Source organism: Aotus nancymaae, unplaced genomic scaffold (genome assembly GCF_030222135.1).
Source record: "Aotus nancymaae isolate 86718 unplaced genomic scaffold, 86718_ANA_hifiasm-v0.15.2.pri h1tg000014l, whole genome shotgun sequence".
Taxonomy (NCBI): Eukaryota; Metazoa; Chordata; class Mammalia; order Primates; family Aotidae; genus Aotus; species Aotus nancymaae.
Window position 1 is genome coordinate 99,910,899 of NW_026988425.1, and position 11,550 is coordinate 99,922,448.

General features: G+C 47.2%; 1 protein-coding gene and 1 pseudogene across 3 annotated transcripts in view; one reads left to right on the forward strand and one right to left on the reverse strand.

Moving 5' to 3' along the window:
* Nucleotides 1-3,546, reverse strand: part of EFNA5 (ephrin A5) — a 293,328-nt gene extending 289,782 nt beyond the window's left edge. For 2 of the 3 annotated variants that reach the window (XM_012459725.3, XM_012459715.3), the window contains exon 1: nt 3,095-3,546. In XM_012459725.3, coding sequence (XP_012315148.1) covers nt 3,095-3,219 — 125 coding nt within the window. In that variant the 5' untranslated portion in view covers nt 3,220-3,546. Of the gene's footprint in view, nt 1-2,256; nt 2,574-3,094 lie in introns of those variants that run through there. The other variant, XM_064376205.1, reaches the window with a different exon arrangement.
* Nucleotides 3,547-5,816: 2,270 nt separating this feature from the next.
* Nucleotides 5,817-11,219, forward strand: LOC105722394 (beta-actin-like protein 2; annotated as a pseudogene).
* Nucleotides 11,220-11,550: the final 331 nt, after the last annotated feature.

Below are 11,550 nucleotides of genomic sequence, written 5' to 3' on the forward strand. Positions count from 1 at the left end.
CAGCATTTGAAAACTCAGTATCCACTTCTCAGAAGTCAATACCTGGGTATGTAGATTCTAATGGTAAAACTATTCTGACAGCAAATAAATTTAGTATTTCTTCCTGTGAAACTACATCTATAGATGTTCATGGTATCAATGGAGAGGCAGTAATGAAACTCCATGTAGAAAATAAACTCCTATCAGATACTCAACTTACACAGTAAGATACTGTACTTAATCCCTGTGATCACAATATATTTAATTCTGATTTTACCTAAACATAATTTCAAATTGAATCTGTTAGTATAAGCTAAAGTAGATTTACTGCATTTAGACACAGTATCCATTATCATCAGTTTAATGTGCCCACTGAACTTTTATTGAGAGAAAAATAAAAAATTTTCTTTAAGTTGCAATTAAAATCCTCTACGTTTTTTTCCAAAAGATTGAAGTCTTACTAGTTTAGCAAAATATAAAGACACAGGGTATGGCCAGCTTACTTTACAAAATAACACATATGAAAAGGAACTGTAAACTGAATTTATAAAATTTAGTAAACCCATGGAAATTTTCTGAAATATTTTCTATTTTTTGGTGACAAACTGTTTTTATTTTTGGAATACTTATTCTGCATGTGGCCTCTTTAAAATTATATCCAAGTTCACTTTTCTTAATGTATCAAAAAAGCAACATTTTATTCAACACTTCAGAGTTAAAACTGCCTACTTTTAAAATATTGTTTTTGAAGTTTTTAATTGTTATAACATACCAAAATAAATGCATCCATAAACTCCTAAGAATAATAAGTGTTAGGGCTGAATCTCTTGGGATTGAGAGGGGTGCATCATTCTTTCTTGTTGACATTATCAGACTGATAATGATCAAATAGAAAGGTATTTCCACAAACCTGAAATTAGAATACCGATTTAGAAATACTCTTGGCATTTTAAAATTCTGCATATTAACTTTGTCTGGGCAGGTTCAAAGCCTCTATGGCATCCTGAGCAGAAGAGTTTTCTGCAGGCAGGGCAGATCTATTAAAAAACATGACCTGTGACAAAAATCAATGTGCTAATCTCAAACCAAACAACAGTATCAAAAGCATAAAACAGAGATAACCTAAGATAAAATGTCCTCAAACTAACTCAGACTAGCTTGACAGGTTAAGAAGGGGGGTTAGAGTAGGGGTGTTGCTGGTTCTTTCCGTTTTAACACAAGAAGACTGGAACACCCAAGTATCCAAATAAATGAATGCCATCAGAAAAAGATCACACTATGGAGTTTGGAGTGGGAAAGAAAAGACAACCAAAAGCAAAATATTCCAAATTCAACGAAACTATTTCAGTGTCGCTTTATTTAGTAAGGTGCTAAAGTTCAGAGATCCAATTTCTGCTTCGTATATGCTGCCTAATAAAGCGCAAACGGGGGGAAAAAACCAACCAACATAATGAGACTTGCTTTTAACACCATCACAACTGGAAAGCTTGCACTATTTGTCTTGTCAGCTTTAATAAAAGGCATCTCCTCTGGCAGGATGGCTTCTTTTTCTCTTTTCCTAATAGCGGTAAGTGGCATGTCAAAGAAGAAATCGCTCCCCATTCCACCACCCACCTCCAGGAGACCACTGTTTTTTGAACCAAACTTTCAGGAGTATCTGCACTCCTGTTCAGCGGTGCATTTAGGACTCGGGCTACCTGAGTAAAACTATCCTGGATTAGCGGGATTGGGGGAACTCCCTTTCGATTCTGTAACCCACGGACTGCGAGTGGGGAAATCTTCCCATCTTCATCAGCGCTGACATTACTCAAGCAGGGAATCCCTCTCTTGCCTTCGTGCCGAGGGGAGGCTGGAGGCAGGCGGAGAGGGCCCGCCGGAAAAATTAGAGGTGCCCACCGACCCCCTCTTGCCTGGAACTCGGGGCGCGCAGCAACTCTAGGCTAACCCCTCGGCCTCCCACCTCTCTCTTCCCAACTTCCTCTCCAGCCCAGGGGAAAACCTGTGATTTTAATAAATAGTACCTAGGAGGGCACTGTGACCAGGACACAGCTGGAAGCTGGCCTCTGTCCCGGAGAAAGCAGTGCCGTATGGGCCCAGAGGGGTCGACTTTTGTGTACAGGCCGGGAAACAATAAAGCTTCGGAACTGCTCCACACCTGGAGGATCCCGCCGGGCACTCTGGATAACCTCCCCACTCCACTTTCAGGGTCCGAAAACACGGGACGTCTGAGGCTGGCTGGTGTCCAGCACGCGCGCTAGGATGGCCCCAGGCGCCCACCTTTGGTCTCCGGCGTACCCGGCGGGCTTCGGGGACGCCAGCAAAACAGTTCCAGGTAACCGCGCGTTCCTCCGGCTGCACATCGCCAGGCCATGGCAAAGGGCTCCCACCTCCTGGTTGGGCCAACTCTGGCAGCTTGTTCCGCACACATGACGTAACCCGGTATTAGATCAAACTTTCTGGCACCTTGAACCCACTAGGGTGGGTGGAGGGATGGAGAATGTGGAAGAATCCTCTCCACTGCCAAGCGCGCCTGGCCCAGACTGACTCAGGGGCCGAATGACTTCCTCGCAGTTAAAGAGGAAAATAAAAACCTAAAGCTTCCGCTTCCCAGCCCCCCTCACTTCCCCTAGCCCGTGCGCTCACTGTGCGCGCACCGGCAAAAGAGAAGGAAAATTTTAAATTAAAAAAAAAAAAAAACTTTGGGGGATGTTTGGCGGGTTCTCTCCGCAGTCCCTGCGGACCCACGCTACAGGCAGGAGCTCCCAGTGGCGCACACTGGGGGCTCCCCGCGCCGGGATCCGGATGCCCGCCAGCCTGCCGGGGTTGTGAAGCGAAGTCCCGACTCCCCAGCTCCCACCCTTTTCCGAGTCTCCCCGCGCCCGGCCGAAGCAGTTGGTCTGGGCAGCCCCAGGGACTCCCAGGGGCACCTGGCCTTAACAAAGAGGGGCGCGACGCGAGCTCTTCCCGCCGACGCCTCAAGCCATCAGCGCCCGGGCGACGCAGGCTCCGAGGGCGCGCGCCGCCAGCGGCTGGTGCGCGCCGTTCCCCGCCGCCGCTCCTTCCGCAGGGCCCCGAGGCCTGGCTAGCCCCGGCTCTCCGCCCCTTACTGGCTTACCTGGGGTTGCTGCTGTTCCAGTAGACAGCGTAGCGATCGGCGACGGCCTTGGAGCCCGGGTCCTGGCCGAACACACACATCCAGAGCACCAGAAACACCAGCGTCAACATCTCCACGTGCAACATCACGCCTGGCCAGCGGCGGAGCCCCCGACGCGCCACTCCGGGGAGAGAGCGGGGATCCGTAGGGAGGAAGGAAAGGGACAGAGAGAAAGCGGGCGCCAAATAAATATGAATAAATAAAAATGAAGGTGGGCGAAAAAGGAGAGAGGCGTCCACCAAGCTGGGGAGGGGTAGGAGAGCGAGAAGAAAAGGCGGTGGGATAGGGGGGATAAAGACAAACTCGCACCCCCACTGGAGGGTTCAGGAGGAAAAAGGAATCACAAGATGGAGAGAAGCGTGCGTGTGTGTGGTGGCGGCGGCGAGGGCGGGGGAAGGGGTGCCAAGCTGTGTCTCGGGCGGCGGCGGCAGGCCGATCACCCCGGGAGAGGGAGGTGCGCGCCGGGCCGAGCGGCTGCAGCGCGGGTCGGGGCAGGCGGCGGCGCGCGCTGCACAGTCACCGGGAGTTGCGCGCCGCAGCCGCGGGGAGACATACACCGGCCCGCCGGGCCCGGCTCAGCGTCGGCGCTGCGGTCTACGCACGGCTCCGCCGCCGCCCGGGGCCCTCGCACTGCGCCCCGCTTCGCTTCAAGTTACTTTGGCGGCCGGTGGGAAACTGCAGGAGGGCGACGTGCAGATGGGGACTGCGCGCTGTGGTCCCAGGAGTCTGAGAGCGCCTTTCCCCAGCCTCCTCTGTGCCTCAGCCAGGCGACCCCCAGAAATCTCAGAGGAGTCGTAGGTGCTGCGGTACCGGGCGGTGCGCTGAGAAGGGTGGGGATCCGGAGCCGCAAACCCAGCTTTGCCGGTGTCCTGGAACTGGTTAAGCGGCAGCTGCGCCGGCGAGAAGCGGTCTAGTCTTGAAAACCTCAAAGAAAAGTTTGGCTCTTCACGTCTCCGGCAGGTCCCTCGGCGGAGTCGGACCGCGGCGGTAGCAGAAGAGGGCACCCCGGGTACCGGCAGAGCCTCGGGGATTTCTCACGCGTGCTTTCTTTGATTGGACGTGGGTGCACCAGACTGAATGAAGAGCAGAGGTTAAGAACCAGCCGGCCTGGCGGAGCTGGGATGCCAAAACCTGCAAGACGACGCCAACCCCACTGTTCGGCTGGAGAGCGGGAGGGGAAACAATCACTTTCAAATGGATCCCTCCAACTCCTGGATGGGCTGATGTCAGTCTCTGATCGCCTTCCGGGAGGGAGACTGAGCCCCCACACGCCGCTGCCAAGAGCCCGGGGTGAGCTCTCAGAAGTGTCCCTGCGACTCCGGAGGGTCCAAGCCTAGCAACTTGTAGAGATGCATCAATCAGTTTGAAATGGGAAAAGAGAAAAAAAAAGAGAGAGCGCACAAGCGAGTGGCACCTCCCCGATGACTACATCAGAAAACCTTCCCGATCCTCCCGCAGCTGCTCCTCTCTCCCTCCTTAGACACAGCAGCAACAGAGGTGAAAACCACCAACCGAATCCTAAAACCCCTACCCAGGCGGGAAAATAAATAAACTTGAGTGCAGCAGCAGCAGCACGAGCAGCCCTGGAGGGATTGAAACGACTGGCAAGAAGTGGAAAGGGTTTTGTAAAAGTCAGTTTTGCAAAAGAGGGGGAAAAAAAAGGAGAGAAAAAATGCTTTATGGGAAAAATCTCCTCGGGCACGCCCCCTCGTTAATGACTTGCGTGTAAAGCCGACAGCGGCGGCGACCCAGCAGCAGCAGCAGCCTCAGTAGAGCGCGAGGCCGCGCGCGTGAACGTGGACGTGGGCGGGGGATGGGGCTCCGCCCGGGCGTGTTGCGCGGGGCGCGGGGCTGGCGGGCGGGCGGCGCGAGCGCGGGTGTGAGCTCCGGACCGAGCAGGGGGAGGCGCCGCCAGCCCGCGCCCAGCCAGCGCTGCTGCCGCGGCGGCCCGGGTCATGTGGACTGCCTTCTTTTTTTTTTTTTTTTTTTTTTTCTTCCATGCAGTTTACTTGGGAAAGGTGGGCGGGGGGGCAGCTGGAGCAGCCAGTCAGGGAACAGCCTGCTGTTTGCTTACAGATTGGGGGTTTTTCCTCTCTTTACGCCAACCGGATTGGTTTGCTCCACGAGAAAGAGGCGTTTTCCTAATCTCCTCCCTTCCCCACGCCTCCTACCCCCTCCCCCCGCCCCACCTTCCAGAAACCTGACTAATTGAATTACTGGGAGTGCCGAGGCGCCCTCTCCTGCGCCCGAGCCCAGCAGCCACGTGTAACCCTTTGGGTGCTGAATTCCGTCTGGGTTAAGAAATGATTTGACATCTTTTTACCTGGGAGTAGGGTCTTTCGATTTTAAAGGAACCGGTGCCCAGCCTTTGGCTGGAGAGCCGTCATCTGTCTCTGGGGCCCCTCAGGTGGCGAATGGGCTGGAACGGAGCCTCAGGGAGTGCGCGTTCCTGTCAATCTCTCTCAGCTCTCCACGCCGCACGCTGCCGGGCGCTGGGTGATCTGGAAATCTGAGCACCCCCTTCTGTGCCTTTCAGCCCTCCTCTCCCCGCTTGGGATTTAAAGATTCTTGGGCAGGAAGCAAGTTTTCTTTAAAGTGATGCTCTGAAAACACGTTTTTAAAAATCAGGCAAATCACAGTTTAAAGTGATTACAATTCAGTGCGAACCTTCCACAGAGAGGAAATGAATGCGGCAGACGAGCCCTTCAGAAATACCTCACACCTCTTCCATTTCAACCTGGAGGGTGATTTGCTGCCCACTCCCCAAAGAATAAACGCCTTTAACGAACCCGGTGCGGAAAGAAACGGGGGCCAGGGGCGGGGGATGAGAGAGGGAAAGCAGTTTCTTTATTGTTGGAAAAGGCCCCTCGGTCCTGAACTTCAAGGGCAGGTTGCACTCCTGGGTCTTCAGCCGCCACCGAAGCGCTATCTCCTGGCAGCGAGACTGTCCCAGCGCCTCGGAACGCGTCCCCTTGTGGTCCAGCGCCCGGGAAGCGAGCCCGACGCCTGCTCTGCGGGGTCAGAGGCCCCCGAGACCCGCCCTTGCAGGGTCCGCGGGCTCGGGAGCAGCGGTATTTTTCTCATGTTCTCTAGGGAGTTTGCTGCATTAGTGGGAAGGGCAGATTCCCCAGGAGAAAAAAAGGCAGTTTAGCTTTGCTCCCACACCTGCCAGCTCTCCTTTTTACTTATTAGCCCAATAAAATCAAATCTCACGTTCTGCCTCCTGCGCTTTCAGACTCGGGATTTCCAGGCGCTTCAGAGCTGTTTGGAAGCGTCCAGACGCCCTCCAGTGGTGGGCCTGCAGTCCGCACCCAGCAGGGGCATTTCCTGCAGCTCACGCCGGATTGAATTTGATGGAAAATCTAGGGCTACGACCAATAAAGACTTGAGAGGAAAAGAAACAGTTCATAGAGGCACGGAGTTACCAAGATGTTATAGGCTCTTGGCTAAAAGTTGGGTCGTTTTTCTGTTACAGTAATATTTCCTATCTGAAGAGATCCCGAAATCGTCCTAGGAAAGTAACTTACGTTTTGTGACTGGATAACAAATTGTAATCTGTACAATAATGGACTCTACCACAAACCAACTATCTACCTAATTATTAAAAATTGAAATTCAGAATGTCGACACAAATGCTCCTCCGTCATCTGTATGTTTCACAAAGTTCCAGCAGTGAGAAAGAAGTAGGAAAAGTTAAGTAAGAGAACCAACGGATAAGCTTTTATTTTTCAAATCAAATTTTCAGTTAAAATGTTATTTACTTTTTTCTCTGGTCTGTAATCTTGCTGATGTTCAAGTTCTTGGCTCATTTTAGGGTGTGTCTGTTTTTTCTGTTGCAGGAAAGATGGATTTCTTTCCTTAGCTTTTCTGATAGTGGCTCTAATAGGTGCTCATATGACAGACGCAGTTTTGCAGGAAATATTCTGGACCCTTTTAAGAGATATGTGTATCTTTAGAAAAAAAAATTCATGACTCCTGTCTTGGGTAAAATGCTGATCCTCACTGAAGAGTCTTTTTAGTCAGGAAACTATCAGGTAACAGGGAGCTAGCAAGCTGGCTTCCTGTGGCATTAAAGCCAAAAAAAGGTGAAGAAAAAGAAATGGTATCCACTCATTTCCCATTTGAAATACATACAACCAAATGGGAAAATTCAATACATCGGAAAAATACGGATGTCCTCATATTTTAAATATCTCTATTGTTCAAAGTTTGAATAGCCCCATATTAAACAGAAAAACAAAAAAGTATACATTGTGGTCTTCCTTAAAGTGATTCATAAGATTGGAATAACATGTTAAAATTTGCAGCTGTTGATAACATAACTCGAATGTCTACATGAAACAATTCATAAACCTAAATCAAATTATTCTGGGATTATGTGCCTAAGTCATTATTGGTACTGAAATTACTAGGCGGCTGGATGATAGATATAGTAAGTCCTTACTTCATGTCAGGGATAGGTTCTTGGAAATTGTGGCTTTAAACGAAGTGGCATATATAAGGAAACCAATTTCACCATAGGCTACTTGATATAAACAAGAGTTAAATTCTTGTGCATATCTCGGTCACAAAAACATCACCAAACTTCCAAATGAAGGCCAAAACAATTCTAATGTTAAACATTGAAATAAATGTGAGCTAGGCATACACTTGAGAAAGATTAATAAAAACAAGTAAAATCATCTAACCGATTTTTCCAGTTCAGGATTGCGGGTGACCAGAGCTCAGGGCTCAAGGAGGGAAGTAACCCTGGACAGGATACCCTTCTATCCCAGGGTGCACTCACACTCACACCCACACTCAATCATACTGGGAATATTTAGACATGTGCACAGCTTAGACACAACCTAGCAAGCACAGCTGTGGGATGTGGGAGGAAACCAGAGTACCCGGAGAAAACCCACACGGACCATGGGGAGAATGTGCAAACTCCACACAGACAGTGGCCATGGCCCAGAATCAATTTTTTTTCTCCTCACCATTATGACAGAGTAACGCTGAACCAAATGGCGTTGAGGACCTGCTGTACTTGAATAGAGTTTGAAGAGCCAGATTATTAACTGTACACTTACGTTAGATAATGTGACTTTGTCTCTTCAGGAAAACATTCATGTGATTTAAATTTATACAAATCAGCATTATATGAAATGATTTTATTATAATTCTCCCAGTGTCACAGAAGCAATGACTTTTAAATGCCTTTAAATGGCCATTAGAATACAAGTATTTTGCCAGGTATAGAAGAAGGTGAATGTATAACAGAAAGAAAACAGCAAGAACCTAACAACATGGAGTCAAAAAAAATGCAGAGAATGTTCGAATGCTTTGAGTCTGACAAGACAGTGTTGTAGGGAGCTGAGAGCTGAAAAAACAGGTTGGTAATGGACTATAAAAGGGCTTATCTGCAATTCTAAGAATGTTTCCATTTAAAGCTATAGGCCACTGGGTGCATTGGTGGTTTTAAAGTAAGTACCATTGAAGCAACAATTGATAAGCCTCGAGGCACAAATTGGAATTTATGTATTTAATTTTTTGAACTACCTTGATCAGTGTTCTAACCTTGGCTACAAATGAGAATCACCTACAGAGCGTTAAGAAAAACAACAAAACACACACACACACACACACACACACACACACACACAATCACACTATCCAGGGCTCCACTCCCTGTTTTAGTTGGTTATAATGGAGGGGGACTTGGGATCTACAATTCTTAAAAGCTCTACAGGGAATACTAATGAGCATAGAGGATTAAGAACCACTGATCCAGGTAATTTATTTTTACTTAACTACTTTAATATTTCAGGCAAAAGTAAGTTCTGTACTTATTTATTCGGAGAACTAGCCCAACTCACAATTAGGCCAGAATATTGATACCTTAAACAATTTCATGATCTCTATTAATGTGAAGTGATACTGATACTTTTAAATAATTTTTACGTGGCACAAAATTATCTGTGAGTGCCATCTCTAAGATGTGGTTGCAGGGCAAAGCTTAAATATGGATTAATCTTCTTTCTTAGACTAGTTTTTAATTTGAATTAGCTGCCACCAGGTAGAATTAGAGTTCTGTTGCCTCAGGTGTCTGGACAAATAAATGAAATAAGCTGGCAAATCAAATTCCTCAGTCCATAGACTAAGCAACTCTTAACATGGCAGTTAAATTAGAACTAGTATCTAGAAGAGATAATAAAGAAAATAAACTGGAGAGCAACAATTAAATAAATAATAATTAAACATAAAGCTTTCTAACAGAAGACTAACATCATGGTATTTAAGCTAACCCTGCTATTTTCCTAGAACATTTAGAATAAATTCTGAAGCTCCAAGAAGCTCAGATCCCATCACCAAAATGTGACTCAGCAGTCCTGCCCACAGACTGAAGTTACCAATAAAGCACTCTCCCCTCCCTACCTTTTTTTTATAACAAGTTCCTAAGAATCTTCAGAAATAACTTTTTGCTGGCTTTTCTCTCCTCAGAGACTTTAAGAAAAGCTCCTTTTCTATTCCTGATCTAGTTATCTCTTCTGTGTACAATCTGAAAAAAAAAAAAAATCTGTAGAGTACTACATCTCTCCTTTCAGTCCTATGACCTTCAGCTTTCATCATGAATTTTCTCCCTTTCCCTCATTCTCCCTTTCCTTTTCTGGGATTTGCTGAAGTTCATTTCCTTAAATCTACAGAGAAACAGAAGCAGTTTTGCAAGTTGCTGCAATATCCTGAAAGAGGCATTTAAAAATGATTTTATTTATGAACTTGGTCTATTTGTTGTTTTGCTCATTTTAAAACATATTTTAAATAAAACCAACGTAGCAAATTTCTTAAACACACAGAACTTGCAGCAGTCATTTTGGTAAACAACATAAACCATATAATTAGGCACGTACGTAAATATGTATGTTTCTATGTATGACAAATGTGTATGTGCTCATATGTAATTTTTTTAAAAAAGCAAGCAAGGACTGGTCGATGTAACCAATTTCCACATTACTTTTCATTATCTAGATTTCAGGATATATACCATACGTACAGTTAGGTGACCAGTTTTCAACCATAAAGCTTAAATTGGTAAGTAATTTTATTCCCATAAGCCATTTTCAGGTTGTCTTTTACTATCAAAATGTGCGTATACATTCTACTTCTCTGTATTTCCCTGTTCAGATTTTTTAATTAAAATTACCAAATAAAGTTTATCTGTATTTTACAAATCTAAAAGATCCATCAGAATAAAGTACATTGTCCTGGTTGAGTGTGGTGGCTAAAGCCTGTAATCCCAGCACTTTGGGAAGCCGAAGATCACTTGAAGCCAGAAGTTCAAGACCAGTTGGGGCAACATAGCGAGACCTTGTCTCAGAAAATATTCTTAAAATTAGCCAAGTGTTGGCATTGTGATGGACTCCAGTGATGGGATCACCCACGCTGTGCCCATCTACGAGGGGTATGCCCTCCCCCATGCCATCCTGCATCTGGACCTGGCTGGCTGGGACCTTACTACCTCATGAAGATCCTCACCAAGCACAGCTACTGCCTCACCACCACAGCTGAGCAGGAAATCGTGTGTGACGTCAAGGAGAAGCTATGCTACCTTGCCCTGGACTTTGAGCAGGAGATGGCCATGGCGGCCCCCAGCTCCTCCCTGGAGAAGAGCTATGAGCTGCCCCATGGGGGCAGTTCATCGCCATCCGCAACAAGTGGTTCCACTGCCCTGAGGTACTCTTCCAGCCTTCCTTCCTGGGCATGGAATATTGTGAATCTCTGCATCCATGAAACTACCTTCAACTCCATCATGAAGTGTGATGTGGACATCCACAAAGACCTGTACACCAACACAGTGCTTTCTGGTGGTACCATCATATACCCTGGCATCACCGACATGATGCAAAAGGAGATCACCACCCTGGTGCCCAGCACAATGAAGATCAAGATCATTGCTCCTCCGAACGCAAGTACTCCATGTGGATGGGCGGCTTCATCCTGGCCTCGCTGTCCCCCTTCCAGCAGATGTGGATCGGCAAGCAGGAATACCACGAGTCCAGCCCCTCCATCATCTACTGCAAATGCTTCTAGGTGGACTGTGATTTAGTTGCATTACACCCTTTCTTGACAAAACCTAACTTGCGAAGAAAACAAGATGAGATTGGTGTGGCTTTTTTTGTTGTTGTTGTTTTTGGCTTGACTCAGGATTTAAAAACTGGAACGGTAAAGGTGACAGCAGTCAGTTGGAGCGAACATCCCCCAGAGTTCTATAATGTGGCCCAGGACTTTGATTGTACATTATTCTTTTTTAAAATAGTCATTCCAAATATCGTGAGATACATTGTTACAGGAAGTCCCTTGCCCTTCCAAAAGCCACCCCACTTCTCTCTAAGGAGAATGGCCCAGTCCTCTCCCGAGGCCACACAGGGGAGGTAATA